The 16,162-nt window shown below is 48.9% G+C and overlaps 1 protein-coding gene across 5 annotated transcripts in view; it reads right to left on the reverse strand.

Moving 5' to 3' along the window:
* The window catches only part of LOC128691105 (uncharacterized), a 22,437-nt gene extending 10,637 nt beyond the window's left edge, over positions 1–11,800 (reverse strand). For 3 of the 5 annotated variants that reach the window (XM_070089161.1, XM_070089164.1, XM_070089163.1), the window contains exons 1-2: positions 11,633–11,800; positions 1–110 (exon numbers count right to left, since the gene is read on the reverse strand). The exon at positions 1–110 is cut by the window's left edge and continues 37 nt beyond it. In XM_070089161.1, coding sequence (XP_069945262.1) covers positions 1–54 — 54 coding nt within the window. In that variant the 5' untranslated portion in view covers positions 55–110; positions 11,633–11,800. Of the gene's footprint in view, positions 111–11,598 lie in introns of all 5 variants that reach the window. The other 2 variants (XM_070089159.1, XM_070089160.1) reach the window with 2 other exon arrangements.
* Positions 11,801–16,162: the final 4,362 nt, after the last annotated feature.

Consider the following 16,162-nt stretch of genomic DNA (forward strand, 5'->3'; position numbering starts at 1 on the left):
CAGAGGACAAGACACAGCCATTAGTCCCAGCGTCCACTTCATAATAAACCTCATCAGTTAAGTCCACTGGCGTGTATCTCAAGACTCACTTCAAGTTCCTTGGCAATACACTGAAATGAAAAGTAAGTTAACTCAGACACTTAGATATATCAAGTTGCATGTTTCATGAATATACTGAAGGAGTAATTTTTGAGTAACAACGAGGGTAGAAGATTTAGAAGCGATAATACGAGAACAACCGTGAGGGAATGTGATTTTTAATAGATAATACCAGATTAAATTTGGTCATATATATACTTTTTTAAAATTTCTCTTTCGCAAATTCTTTCCATCTAAATAACAAATACGGCACACGCAAGACTGACAAATCTTAGAACTGCATTCAGGACCCTGAACGTAGGATAATTCAGAACATAAGCACCACGCATGTAAAGCTCATCGTGCAGTTAGCAGCTCCAGTCGTTAACCCCTCATTGAAAAATCACGTGAAAACGATAAAGAAGGTCCTGAAGCTTGCGAGAATACTTATGCCAGAGATTAGTGGAATTTGAAACTGAGAGGCGAATCTGCCAACTCTGTAGGAAAGGAGAGAATAGGTGAATATAATCGTGACGTATAAAATCCTAGGAAGAATCGACAGGGCAGGCAAGAACAAGGTCTTACTGTTGGCAGCTGAAGACGTAGACGAGCCAGAGGGTTGTTATAAAGTGCTACTCTTTTTACCCTGAGAGTAATCAAAACACAGAATGAGCTGGACGAGGTTGAAGAACCTCCATCCATTCACGTTTTCAAGAGCAGATATAACAACTCAAAAAGATATACATGTTCTGTCTCATATATGACTTTTATATTCTATACTCGTTACATCTAGGAGCAATTATATTTCTTATTCTCCATGAAGCTCTTCGAGAAACAACGACATATAGGAGACAGGCATGTTGTACAGACCCCGCTAACCTGTACAGAGCGGCTTCTTGGTCCCTCTGTGAGTCAACGTCACTGTCTTTGAGATTCCGTGTTGTACATGTATTCTGCAGCCTCACGACACTACCTGCCTCTACATGCACCTTCCTCCTCCCAGCAAGAGCAATATCAGCCACTACACATGCTAGCGCAAGAACTCCATCTAACAAGCTCTATTACAGCATGGTGCTAGCGGCAAGCCAGAACTACATTCATGTTTCCTTCACGTGAATTTTCAGCCACCAAAGGACGGAGATGATATTGCCAATGGGGTGTCAAAGATTGGGATTGAAATGTAAAGACTTCATGGCACAGTATGTTTACTCACGGGATGACTGGTACTGCCCAATAAATTTGTCCATCGGGACGAAATCTTAAAATCTTCCTTCAGCTCTACATCTCTGGTGTAGAGATGTGAGGGTAAGAAGTATGATGAATATACCTTAACCTAACCAACTAGTGAGAGCCAAAGGCGGCACTGCAGAAATAATTGTTAGTCCAAGCTACTCTACATCTGCTTGAAATATCATGAATATTTTCCAGATCACTTGACGTTCGTCTCTTGTCTTGGTGCTTAATCCCCTGATATCGAACCACTTCAGGTGAAGGACTCCTAATCCAGAGAATTAGAGCTCCCCTCCTCTATCATAGACCATACCTAATTTACTTGGCATTACCCAGACGTTACATGACCCTTACAGATTCAACGTATACCCCTGATGATACTAAATAACCCAAACACAATCAATAGAGGATGATGGGTCATCTCTACGTGGTGTGGGACAGTCTGTGGACAGTCTGTGGACAGCCTGTGCTCAGTCTGTGGGCAGTCTGTGCTAAGTCTGTGGACAGTTTGTGGACAGTCAGTGGACAGTGTGGACAGCCTGTGCTCAGTCTGTGGGCAGTCTGTGCTAAGTCTGTGGACAGTTTGTGGACAGTCAGTGGACAGTCTGTGGACAGCCTGTGCTCAGTCTGTGGGCAGTCTGTGCTAAGTCTGTGGACAGTTTGTGGACAGTCAGTGGACAGTCTGTGGACAGCCTGTGCTCAGTCTGTGGGCAGTCTGTGCTAAGTCTGTGGACAGTTTGTGGACAGTCAGTGGACAGTCTGTGGACAGCCTGTGCTCAGTCTGTGGGCAGTCTGTGCTAAGTCTGTGGACAGTTTGTGGACAGTCAGTGGACAGTCTGTGGACAGCCTGTGCTCAGTCTGTGGGCAGTCTGTGCTAAGTCTGTGGACAGTTTGTGGACAGTCAGTGGACAGTCTGTGGACAGCCTGTGCTCAGTCTGTGGGCAGTCTGTGCTAAGTCTGTGGACAGTTTGTGGACAGTCAGTGGACAGTCTGTGGACAGCCTGTGCTCAGTCTGTGGGCAGTCTGTGCTAAGTCTGTGGACAGCCTGTGCTCAATCTGGACAGCCTGTGCTCAGTCTGTGGACAGCCTGTGCTCAGTCTGTGGACAGCCTGTGCTCAGTCTGTGGACAGCCTGTGCTCAATCTGGACAGCCTGTGCTCAGTCTGTGGACAGCCTGTGCTCAGTCTGTGGACAGCCTGTGCTCAGTCTGTGGACAGCCTGTGCTCAGTCTGTGGACAGCCTGTGCTCAGTCTGTGGACAGCCTGTTCTCAGCCTATGGACAGTGTGGACAGTCTGTGGACAGCCTGTGCTCAGTCTGTGCATTTGTGGACAGTCAGTGGAGAGTCTATGCTCAGTCTGTGGACAGCCTGTGCTCAGTCTGTGGACAGCCTGTGATCAGTCTGCGGACAGTCTGTTCTCAGCCTATGGACAGTGTGGACAGTCTGTGGACAGTTTGTGGACAGTCAGCGGAGAGTCTATGCTCAGTCTGTGGACAGCCTGTGCTCAGTCTGTGGACAGCCTGTGATCAGTCTGCGGACACCCTGTGGACAGATTGTACTCAGTCTGTGGACAGCCTCTGGACAACCTGTCTTCAGTCTGTGGACAGCCTGTGGACAGCCTGTGGACAATGTGGACAGCCTGTGCTCAGCCTGTGGACAATGTGGACAGCCTGTGCTCAGCCTGTGGACAGTCTGTGGACAGCCTGTGCTCAGTCTGTGGACAGTCTGTGGACAGCCTGTGCTCAGTCTGTGGACATTCTGTGGACAGCCTGTGCTCAGCCTGTGGACAGCCTGTGCTCAGTCTGTGGACAGCCTGTGCTCAGTCTGTGGACAGCCTGTGGACAGCCTGTGGACAGCCTGTGGACAGCCTGTGCTCAGTCTGTGGACAGCCTGTGCTCAGTTTGTGGACAATGTGGACAGCCTGTGCTCAGTCTGTGGACAGTCTGTGGACAACCTGTGGACAATGTGGACAGTCCGTGAGCAGCCTGTGCTCAGTCTGTGGACAGCCTATTCTCAGTCTGTGGACAGTCTGTGGACAGCCTGTGGACAGTCTGTGGACAGCCTATTCTCAGTCTGTGGACAGCCTATGCTCAGTCTGTGAACAGTCTGTGGATAGCCTGTGCTCAGCCTGTGGACAGTCTGGGGACAGCCTGTACTCAGTTTATGAACAGTCTGTGGACAGCCTGTGCTCAGCCTGTGGACAGTCTGTGGACAGTGTGCTCAGCCTGTGGACAGTCTGTGGACAGTGTGCTCAGCCAGTGGACAGTCTGTGGACAGTCTGTGGGCAGCTTGTGCTCAGTCTGTGGATAGTCTGTGAACATCCTGTGGACAGCCTGTGGACAGCCTGTGCTCAGCTTGTGGACAGTCTGTGGACAGCCTGTGGACAGTCTGTGAACAGTCTGTGCTCAATGTGTGGACAGCCTGTGGACAGTCTGTGAACAGTCTGTGGACAGCCTGTACTCAGTCTGTGGACAGCCTGTGGACAGTCTGTGGACAGTCTGTGAACAGTCTGTGGACAGTCTGTGTTCAGCCAGTGGACAGTCTGTGAACAGTCTGTTGACAGTCTGTGGACAGCCTGTGTTCAGCCAGTGGACAGTCTGTGGACAGCCTGTGTTCAGCCAGTGGACAGTCTGCGGACAGCCTGTGTTCAGCCAGTGGACAGCCTGTGGACAGCCTGTGTTCAGCCAGTGGACAGTCTGTGAACAGTCTGTTGACAGTCTGTGGACAGCCTGTGTTCAGCCAGTGGACAGTCTGTGAACAGTCTGTTGACAGTCTGTGGACAGCCTGTGTTCAGCCAGTGGACAGTCTGTGGACAGCCTGTGTTCAGCCAGTGGACAGTCTGTGAACAGTCTGTTGACAGTCTGTGGACAGCCTGTGTTCAGCCAGTGGACAGTCTGTGGACAGCCTGTGTTCAGCCAGTGGACAGTCTGTGAACAGTCTGTTGACAGTCTGTGGACAGCCTGTGTTCAGCCAGTGGACAGTCTGTGGACAGCCTGTGTTCAGCCAGTGGACAGTCTGTGAACAGTCTGTTGACAGTCTGTGGACAGCCTGTGTTCAGCCAGTGGACAGTCTGTGGACAGCCTGTGTTCAGCCAGTGGACAGTCTGCGGACAGCCTGTGTTCAGCCAGTGGACAGCCTGTGGACAGCCTGTGTTCAGCCAGTGGACAGTCTGGACAGCCTGTGTTCAGCCTGTGGACAGCCTGTGTTCAGCCTGTGGACAGTCTGTGGACAGTGTGTTCAGCCAGTGGACAGTCTGTGGACAGCCTGTGTTCAGCCAGTGGACAGCCTGTGGACAGCCTGTGTTCAGCCAGTGGACAGCCTGTGGACAGCCTGTGGACAGCCTGTGTTCAGCCAGTGGACAGTCTGTGGACAGCCTGTGGACAACCCGTGTTCAGCCAGTGGACAGTCTGTAGACAGCCCGTGTTCAGCCAGTGGACAGTCTGTTGACAGCCTGTGTTCAGCCAGTGGACAGCCTGTGGACAGCCTGTGTTCAGCCAGTGTCTCAGTAGTAGTAACCAGTTACCAGTAACCAGTTACCAGTAACCTGTCCGTTGACTCAACGACCAACCGTCTTGAGTCACGGTCTGTGCTGAGCTGACACTATTTTCAAAAGACCCACTACGGGGTACTGGCCAGCCGGCTAGTCAGTTTTACGAGTGTAACCAAGGAGACAGGTAACGGCTGCGGGTTCTCTCCACATATCTACGATTATACGTAATAACAGCCTACGTGAGTATTTCTACCCTAATCCACGTATCGAACTCCCACATGATAAATGGTGTACAGCGGTGTGGAGCGTGGATTTACGTTTTTAAGGGTAATTCAAGGCGTTAGAAGGCTGTTTGTGTGAGTAGCGCCAGGGTCAAAGGTGAATCGTCACCCACCAGCCACTACCCGCCCGCACCACCTCGAGCCACCAGCTCTACCCTCGCGCACCACCAGCCAGCAGTCGCCTACTCCCCTCAAACCTATTGCCTGCAAGCCTGTTGCAGCCGTTTCAAGCTTCCTGGCTTAGTTCGTGTGCTAATTGCTTCAATCTCCGAGGGGTTGACCCGGATTTTGCAATTAAGCCAGTTAGTAAGCCAGACTGTGGAAGTGAACGCCAGTCAGCCTATCGATCAAAATTTTTGTTTTTATCACTTGTAATCTCAATGTTGAGTTCGTTGTTCATTTGTTGAGTTTTAAGTTGTACTATAGTATACCTTGTATTGCATTACAGTTTCAGTTACGTAAGCTTTCATTCCAATGTTCTACTTATGTATCTATAATGTTTCATGTTGTGTACTTTGACATTGTATAGAATCAGCCCAAGCCGTATACCTGCCATCTCTAGTTTGTATTAGTTGTATGTCGGGACGACATACGTTAGCGTCGCCGAGCTCTCAGTAGTAGTAACCAGTTACCAGTAACCTGTCCGTTGACTCAACGACCAACCGTCTTGAGTCACGGTCTGTGCTGAGCTGACACTATTTTCAAAAGACCCACTACGGGGTACTGGCCAGCCGGCTAGTCAGTTTTACGAGTGTAACCAAGGAGACAGGTAACGGCTGCGGGTTCTCTCCACATATCTACGATTATACGTAATAACAGCCATTACGTGAGTATTTCTACCCTAATCCACGTATCGAACTCCCACATGACAAGTGGACAGTCTGTGGACAGCCTGTGTTCAGCCAGTGAACAGTCTGTGGACAGCCTGTGTTCAGCCAGTGGACAATCTGTGGACAGCCTGTGTTCAGCCAGTGGACAGTCTGTGGACAGCCTGTGTTCAGCCAGTGGACAGTCTGTGGACAGCCTGTGTTCAGCCAGTGGACAGTCTGTGGACAGCCTGTGTTCAGCCAGTGGACAGCCTGTGGACAGCCTGTGTTCAGCCAGTGGACAGCCTGTGGACAGCCTGTGTTCAGCCAGTGGACAGCCTGTGGACAGCCTGTGTTCAGCCAGTGGACAGTCTGTGGACAGCCTGTGGACAGCCTGTGTTCAGCCAGTGGACAGTCTGTGGACAGCCTGTGTTCAGCCAGTGGACAGTCTGTGGACAGCCTGTGTTCAGCCAGTGGACAGTCTGTGGACAGCCTGTGTTCAGCCAGTGGACAGTCTGTGGACAGCCTGTGTTCAGCCAGTGGACAGTCTGTGGACAGCCTGTGTTCAGCCCGTGTTCAGCCAGTGGACAGCCTGTGTTCAGCCAGTGGACAGTCTGTGAACAGCCTGTGTTCAGCCAGTGGACAGCCTGTGGACAGCCTGTGTTCAGCCAGTGGACAATCTGTGGACAGCCTGTGTTCAGCCAGTGGACAGTCTGTGGACAGCCTGTGTTCAGCCAGTGGACAGTCTGTGGACAGCCTGTGTTCAGCCAGTGGACAGCCTGTGGACAGCCTGTGTTCAGCCAGTGGACAGCCTGTGGACAGCCTGTGTTCAGCCAGTGGACAGTCTGTGGACAGTCTGTGGACAGCTTGTGTTCAGCCAGTGGACAGTCTGTGGACAGTCTGTGGACAGCCTGTGTTCAGCCAGTGGACAGTCTGTGGACAGCCTGTGTTCAGCCAGTGGACAGTCTGTGGACAGCCTGTGTTCAGCCAGTGGACAGTCTGTGGACAGCCTGTGTTCAGCCCGTGTTCAGCCAGTGGACAGCCTGTGTTCAGCCAGTGGACAGTCTGTGAACAGCCTGTGTTCAGCCAGTGGACAGCCTGTGGACAGCCTGTGTTCAGCCAGTGGACAATCTGTGGACAGCCTGTGTTCAGCCAGTGGACAGTCTGTGGACAGCCTGTGTTCAGCCAGTGGACAGTCTGTGGACAGCCTGTGTTCAGCCAGTGGACAGCCTGTGGACAGCCTGTGTTCAGCCAGTGGACAGCCTGTGGACAGCCTGTGTTCAGCCAGTGGACAGTCTGTGGACAGTCTGTGGACAGCTTGTGTTCAGCCAGTGGACAGTCTGTGGACAGTCTGTGGACAGCCTGTGTTCAGCCAGTGGACAGTCTGTGGACAGCCTGTGTTCAGCCAGTGGACAGTCTGTGGACAGCCTGTGTTCAGCCAGTGGACAGTCTGTGGACAGCCTCACAAACACAGTTTACAGACGAGGAACTTAACATTTCCTTTTCTTGCGGAATATATTAATGACAAATATATAACCACATTCCTCAAAATGTCGGCGCTGTATCATTCCAGGTGTTGACGTGATCACACGAGGAGTGCGAGACTACATACTGGTGAAGAGACCTCTCTGAGAAGAAGAAGAAGAAGAAGAAGAAGAAGAAGAAGAAGAAGAAGAAGAAGAAGAAGAAGAAGAAGAAGAAGAAGAAGAAGAATGCGTTCTAGAGAACTATCCTAAGATCTACAAAGCGTTCTGAAGAACGATCCTAGGATTTACACAGCGTTCTAAAGAAGGAGTCTAGGATCTATGCAGCATTTTGAAGAACGAACCTAGGATCCACACAGCGTTCCGAAGAACGATCCTAGGATCCATCCAGTAAGTGTTCCGGACAACATTCATTGGATCCACACACACACACACACACACACACTAACGAGTAATGATCCAGGAATCGATCGAGTGTGCACAACAGCAATCAAGGGATCCTTGTAATTTACAAAGCTCCAATTATGCTTTTGTTTGTTAACTTGACCAAATCTTTTATTTGTTTTTGTTCAAGTAAAAAGTGAGGCCAGACACAGGTGAACTTTTTTCACAACCTTGACACGAAGGTTGGAGGGTAATAACTGGTATTTTTTGTCGTAGATATACATAAAATAAAGAAGAAGAAGAAGAAGAAGAAGAAGAAGAAGAAGAACTTAACCAGTAGAACTACTAACAACAACGACAATAATAATAATAATAATAATAATAATAATAATAATAATAACTCATAACCATCCAACAACAAATATCCACCACCAACAACAAATAAGGAACACCAATAACAACAAATGTATCAACAACATAGATAACAAGAAAAACACAGAGCACCAACAACAGCAACACTGCCTCTATGTTCCGCGGTACATTCTGGACTAGCCTCGCCCTCCATCAATAGTCGTGATATTGTCGTTCCTTTTTTTAGCTTGCGATGTATGCACCTCAGTCAGTAATCATTATTTCTGACAACCAGAGCCGGATTAAGATTTTGTGTATGCCCCTGGGCTATGGGTACTGCGAGTCCCCTGGGCTACAGGTACTTTGAGGGAGGCCCCTGGACTACAGGTACTGTGAGGCTCCTGGACTACAGGTACTGTGAGGCTCCTGGGCTACAGGTACTGTGAATGAGGCCCCTGGGCTACAGGTACTGTGAGACCCCTGGGCTACACGTACTGTGAGGCCCCTGGGCTACACGTACTGTGAGGCCCCTGGGCTACACGTACTGTGAGGCCCCTGGGCTACACGTACTGTGAGGCCCCTGGGCTACACGTACTGTGAGGCCCCTGGGCTACAGGTACTGTGAAGCCCAAGGGCTACAGGTACTGTGAAGCCCATAGGCTACAAGTACTGTGAAGCCCATGGGCTACAGGTACTGTGAAGCCCATGGGCTACAGGTACTGTGAAGCACCTGGGTTACAGTTACTGTGAGGCCTCTGGGCAACAGGTACTGTGAAGTCCCTGGGCTACAGGTACTGTGAAGCTCCTGGGCTACAGGTACTGTGAGGTTACTGGGATGCAGGTACTGTGAGGCCCCTGGGCTACAGGTACTGTGAGGCCCCTGGGCTACAGGTACTGTGAGGCTCCTGGGCTACAGGTACTGTGAGGCTCCTGGGCTACAGGTACTGTGAGGCCCCTGGGCTACAGGTACTGTGAAGCCCATGGGCTACAGGTACTGTGAAGCCTCTGGGCTACAGGTACTGTGAAGCCCCTGGACTACAGGTACTGTGAAGCCTCTGGGCTACAGGTACTGTGAAGCCCCTGGGCTACAGGTACTGTGAAGCTCCTGGGCTACAGGAACTGTGAGGTTACTGGGATACAGGTACTGCGAGGCCCCTGGGCTACAGGTACTGTGAGGCCCCTAGGCTACAGGTACTATGAGGTTCCTGGGCTACAGGTACTATGAGGCTCCTGGGCTACAGGTACTGTGAGGCCCATGGGCTACAGATACTGTGAGGCTCCTGGGCTACAGGTACTATGAGGCTCCTGGGCTACAGGTACTATGAGGCTCCTGGGCTACAGGTACTGTGAGTCCCCTGGGCTACAGGTACTGTGAGTCCCCTGGTCTACAGGTACTGTGAGGCCCCTGGGCTACAGATACTATGAGGCTCCTGGGCTACAGGTGCTATGAGGCTCCTGCGCTACAGGTACTGTGAGACTCCTGGGCTATAGGTACTGTAAGGGCCCTGGGCTACAGGTACTGTGAGGCTCCTGGGCTACAGGTACTATAAGGCCCCTGGGCTACAGGTACTGTAAGGGCCCTGGACTACAGGTACTGTGAGGCTCCTGGGCTACAGGTACTATAAGGCCCCTGGGCTACAGGTACTGTGAGGCCCCTGGGCTACAGGTACTGTGAGGCTCCTGGGCTACAGGTACTATAAGGCCCCTGGGCTACAGGTACTGTGAGGCCCCTGGGCTACAGGTACTGTGATGCTCCTGGGCTACAGGTACTGTGAGGCTCCTGGGCTACAGGACTGTGAGGCCCCTGGGCTACAGGTACTGTGAGGCCCCTGGGCTACAGGTATTGTGAGGCTCCTGGGCTACAGGTACTGCGAGGCTCCTGGGCTACATGTACTGTGAGGCTCCTGGGCTACAGGTACTGTGAGGCTCCTGGGCTACAGGTACTGTGAGGCCCCTGGGCTACAGGTACTGTGAGGCCCCTGGGCTACAGGTACTGTGAGGCTCCTGGGCTGCAGGTACTGTGAGGCTCCTGGGCTACAGGTACTGTGAGGCTCCTGGGCTACAGGTACTGTGAGGCTCCTAGGCTACAGGTACTGTGAGGCTCCTGGGCTACAGGTACTGTGAGGCTCCTCTGCTACAGGTACTGTGAGGCCCCTGGGCTACAGGTTCTGTGAGGCCCCTGGGCTACAGGTACTGTGAGGCTCCTGGGCTACAGGTACTGTGAGGCTCCTGGGCTACAGGTACTGTGAGGCTCCTGGGCTACAGGTACTGTGAGGCCCAGGTACTGTGAGGCTCCTGGGCTACAGGTACTGTGAGGCTGGGCTACAGGTACTGTGAGGCCCCTGGGCTACAGGTACTGTGAGGCTCCTGGGCTACAGGTACTGTGAGGCCCCTGGGCTACAGGTACTGTGAGGCCCCTGGGCTACAGGTACTGTGAGACTCCTGGGCTACAGGTACTGTGAGACCCCCAGTGATATTTTCAATAGGAAAAATAATCACAACAGTCAACACTTCATCACATACGTGATATAATAACAATCATAAACTTACAGTAGTAACTGTGAACAGTTTTCACTGAACGTCTGGAGGCCCTCCAGCCGGCGGAGGGCCCTGGGCTCCTGCCTCTGGAGGCACTCCAGCCGGCGGAGGTCCCTGGGCTGTTGCCCCTAAAGCCCATGCCTTAATTCGGCCCTGACCAAAGCGAAATCTAGCTGATGGTATAGTTGTTAATGTCGTCAACTCTCACACTGAACGTCCGGGATCGATCCCCGGCACGCGTTGGGCATGTTTCCTTAAGACACCTACTTGGCCTGTTCAACTAGCAGTAAGTAGATATCTGGGGGTTAGCTAACTGTCGTGGGTCGCATCCTGGGGGACAAGATTAAGATAAATTGCTAGAAATGCTCCGCATAACCAGGGACTTTCTATGTAGTATGTCATTGATGTCAGCTATGGTCTGTATAAGTTGCATCATGTACTTGTAGAAATGAAGATAATTATTGTTTTTACTCTTCTTCTTCTTCTTATTATTATTATTTTTAGTAGTAGTAGTAGTAGTAGTAGTAGTAGTAGTAGTAGTAGTAGTAGTAGTAGTATATATCAGTCTGAGCATCCCGTAATTAGCATATTTTATACATTTTTAACAGAGTTAATTAAATATAGACTGAGCAAAAACTGGTTAGGCAGTGCTATGTTATACTGGTTAATCTGAAGCTAAATTATGTTATGTTAATGTTAACAAGTTTAGACAAAGCTGCTAAATTGAGGCATAAGAATACATGTTCACTCTTAACTGTACGAGAGTACACGTACTCTTACCTACACTGCAGCTGTTATCTGAAATATTTCGACAAACACATTAGTATGTTGGGTTGAGTACCCTCACGTAACCCGTCCACACTGGAAACCCCACTAATATCCAGACAAATTCCTTTGAAACCCTTCGGGATGCTGGTGATGGGCTACCCTGGATAAAGCCCCTTTCTCTCCCCCATACCTCAGGAGCTGTGAAGAGGAGACAGGTCACGTACCTGGCGATGTTGGTTCCACGGCAGCTTAAACGTGACTGAATACTGAATACTTTCCTCCGTGACAGCTGGCTCTCTCCGGCTGAAAGACAGGTTGATTGGTTGGCTGACTAGTTTTGCTAGCTGGCTAACTGGCTGACCTTCTGTTTGGCTAGCCGAGTCGCTTGCAGTTTCTTAGCAACTGAGCACATTACATTAAATTATTTATCGAGTTTAAACCAATCGTTCGAAAAATTGACACCGTGGGTGAAATATTACCGAGTTCTTATTAAATTTTACCCGCCGTGCGCAACACTTACTATTAATACTAGAGTGAGAAGCCAGTCGTTCTCGGCTCATACTGAGAATCTCGGTTTGTTTTTACTAATAATCAAATAATTTCTTACTAGAATTTAAGAGCTTAGATAATTTAGTTCAACGACTTTATCTGTAAAATTATCTACTTGTGTTCTTTATAATTAGCTGAAATACTGGTGATGGTAGTACATGTAGCTGTAGTGGTGGTGGTGATAGTAGTAGAATAGCTGTAGTGGTAGTAGTTGTAGTGGTGGTAGTAGCAGTAGTAGTAGTAGTAGCATGATTTAAATTGGTGCTGGAACACTTTTGACTCTGTATGTATGTATGTATGTATGTATGTGTGTGTGTGTGTGTGTGTGTGTGTGTGTGTGTGTGTGTGTGTGTGTGTGTGTGTGTGTGTGTGTGTGTGTCTGTGTGTGTGTGTGAATATCACACTTAATACGTCATGAATGTAGATTAAAAGTATGCATGTATGTATGTATGAATATATATATATATATATGTATATATATATATATATATATATATATATATATATATATATATATATATATATATATATATATATATATATATATATATATATATCGTCTCATATTCACACACACACACACACACACACACACACACATGGAGAGCCAAAAGTGTTCCAGTACAAATTTAACTCATGCTTAATAACAGAACGAAGTAAAAAATATACCCACAAGTTGCCATTAAACCCAGACGTAGCTGGAAATTGTGTACGTGTACGTGACCACGCACTCACAAATAGACTAATGATCGATGACAATACTGACGTTGAAAGAGAGTCATTGTTGTTATACGAAGTCTCACGACTTCTTTAATCAGATGATAGAGAAATTTACACTTGAGACTGAGGCGCGGGGGTGATGATCAAGGTGTGGTGGTAGTGGTGATTTGCTGTAGCAGGCCGTAATGGCTGTGATTTTTATGTTAGTGGTAGTGGTTTTTGGTAGGTGGTGAGAGTGGTGATCGTAGGTAGCGGTGTAGGAGGATGAGGATGGTGGTGGTGATGGTAATGGTAGTGAGTGGTGGAAGTGTTGATGATGGTGTGGTGTTAGTGATGATAGTATTGTTGGTAATGGTGATCGCGTTGGTGTTGGAGAATGGTGTTGGTGGGTTATTTTGCTAGTGGTTGTGGTGGTGATGGTAGGTAGTGATACTGGCAGTGGTGATGGTAGGTAGTGATACTGGCAGTGGTGATGGTAGGTAGTGATACTGGCAGTGGTGATGGTAGGTAGTGATGCTGGCAGTGATGATGGTAGGTAGTGATACTGGCAGTGGTGATGGTAAGTAGTGATATTGGCAGTGGTGATGGTAAGTAGTGATACTGGCAGTGGTGATGGTAAGTAGTGATACTGGCAGTGGTGACGGTAGGTAATGATACTGGCAGTGGTGATGGTAGGTAGTGATACTGGCAGTGATGATTGTAGGTAGTGATACTGGCAGTGATGATGGTAGGTAGTGATACTGGCAGTGGTGATGGTAAGTAGTGATATTGGCAGTGGTGATGGTAAGTAGTGATACTGGCAGTGGTGATGGTAAGTAGTGATACTGGCAGTGGTGACGGTAGGTAATGATACTGGCAGTGGTGATGGTAGGTAGTGATGCTGGCAGTGATGATTGTAGGTAGTGATACTGGCAGTGATGATGGTAGGCAATGATACTGGCAGTGGTGATGGTAAGTAGTGATACTGGCAGTGGTGATGGTAAGTAGTGATACTGGCAGTGGTGATGGTAAGTAGTGATACTGGCAGTGGTGATGGTAGATAATGATACTGACAGTGGTGATGGTAAGTAGTGATACTGGCAGTGGTGATAGTAAGTAGTGATACTGGCAGTGGTGATGGTAAGTAGTGATACTGGCAGTGGTGATGGTAAGTAGTGATACTGGCAGTGGTGATAGTAAGTAGTGATAATGGCAGTGGTGACGGTAGGTAATGATACTGGAAGTGGTGATGGTAGGTAGTGATGCTGTCAGTGATGATGGTAGGTAGTGATACTGGCAGTGGTGATGGTAGGTAGTGATACTGGCAGTGGTGATGGTAAGTAGTGTTACTGGCAGTGGTGATGGTAGGTAGTGATACTAGCAGGCAGTGGTGGTGGTGGTGGTGGTGGTGGTGGTGGTGGTGGTGGTGGTGGTGGTGGTGGTGATGGTTAGTAAGTTTATTTAAGTACAGGTACACATAAATACAGTTACCCAAATTATCTTACATAGTAACGTATGTGTCAGTTACCTAGGATAACCCCCCAAAAAAAGTCAGATGGCATATTATGGTAGTTTCGACGGTGGTTGTGGTACAGGTAACTGCAGTGATTAAGACGATGCTATTGCACTGTGGTGACCCCTGAGGCAGACTGTCACCACCAGCACAGGCAGCAGCAACGCTACTGTTTACCTGGAGTTTACCTGGAGAGAGTTCCGGGGGTCAACGCCCGCGCGACCCGGTCTGTGACCAGGCCTCATGGTGGATCAGAGCCTGATCAACCAGGCTGTTGCTGCTGGCTGCACGCAAACCAACGTACGAGCCACAGCCCGGCTGGTCAGGAACCGACTTTAGGTGCTTGTCAAGCTGGCACTGGACAAGCACCTAAAGTCGGTTCCTGACCAGCCGGGCTGTGGCTCGTACGTTGGTTTGCGTGCAGCCAGCAGCAACAGCCTGGTTGATCAGGCTCTGATCCACCAGGAGGCCTGGTCACAGACCGGGTCGTGGGGGCGTTGATCCCCGGAACTCTCTCCAGGTAAACTCCAGGTAAACAGTAGCGTTGCTGCTGCCTGTGCTGGTGGTGACAGTCTGCCTCAGAGGTCACCACCCAGCGAAGAGGCGGGGGCCAGGAGCTACGAATCGACCCTTGCAACCACAAATAGGTGAATGCAGACAAGATCTCCTGGTTGACAACCTTGCCACCTGGAAAAACAGACAATAACACCCGCTAAGTTATCATCAGGGAATCAAGGTGATTATAACCACATCCACACCTGATAACTCTCCACAACAGCTGATAAGGTGTTACCTCTAAGATAATACAAACACGTTATATCTCGAGACAGCTGATAAAGGTCCAACAACATTCATATGAACTAACAAACCATTTCCTCATAATATCAGCAATTACACTGCATTTTCGTGGTTGACACGCACACACACACACATACACACACACACACACACACACACACACACACACACACACACACACATACATACACGCACACACATACAGGACAGGAGGGTTAGGGGAGACATGATAACCACGTACAAAATATTGCGAAGAATAGATAAGGTGGACAGAGACAGGATGTTCCAGAGATGGGACACAGAAACAAGAGGTCACAATTGGAAGTTGAAGACTCAGATGAGTCAAAGGGATGTTAGGAAGTATTTCTTCAGTCATAGAGTTGTCAGGAAGTGGAATAGTCTGGAAAGTGAGGTAGAGGAGGCAGGAACCATACATAATTTTAAGACGAGGTATGATAAAGCTCATGGAGCAGGGAGAGAGAGAGGATCTAGTAGCGGTCAGTGAAGAGGCGGGGCCAGGAGCTGAGTATCGACCCCTGCAACCACAAATAGGTGAGTACACAGGCACACACGCCAACATCACCCTCACTAGAAAGGTTCACGACCAGACTAACACAAGATAGTACTGAAAAAATGAATGATAATCATAATTATTATTAAATAATAATAATAATAATAATAATAATAATAATAATAAGAAGAAGAAGAAGAAGATGAAGAAGAAGAAGAAGACCGACATTGACAACAACGACACCAAAAAGGCTAAGAATCTATCCACAAGAGCCTTTGACAGACGCTGTGCATCTTACGCGCTTATTGCATACATTGTTAAATACCGCGAGTGGAAATAGAGAATCTAAATCTAAGTCTGCGTGCACAAAATCACCTTCCAACTGACGCAATAAGTGCTCATGGTGTAGTGGTTATCACATCTGTCTAACACACAGAAGGTCCCTGGTGAGCACAGTGTGTTTTCCAGCTGATCTTCAGATTGTTCCGTGAACGTTTTGATAGTTTAAACCGAAATAAACACGGCCATTAACTTGGGCCTCTAATCGTGTGTTTATTAGTGACACTGAACGTCAGTGGTGACAGCCACAACTTGTAATAACAATACAAAAAGACACAATACCGTGACTGTAACAATACATAACCCGCACATAGGAGAGAGGAGCTTACCACGACGTTTCGGTCC

Source organism: Cherax quadricarinatus, chromosome 27, assembly GCF_038502225.1.
Source record: "Cherax quadricarinatus isolate ZL_2023a chromosome 27, ASM3850222v1, whole genome shotgun sequence".
In the NCBI taxonomy this organism is placed as follows: domain Eukaryota; kingdom Metazoa; phylum Arthropoda; class Malacostraca; order Decapoda; family Parastacidae; genus Cherax; species Cherax quadricarinatus.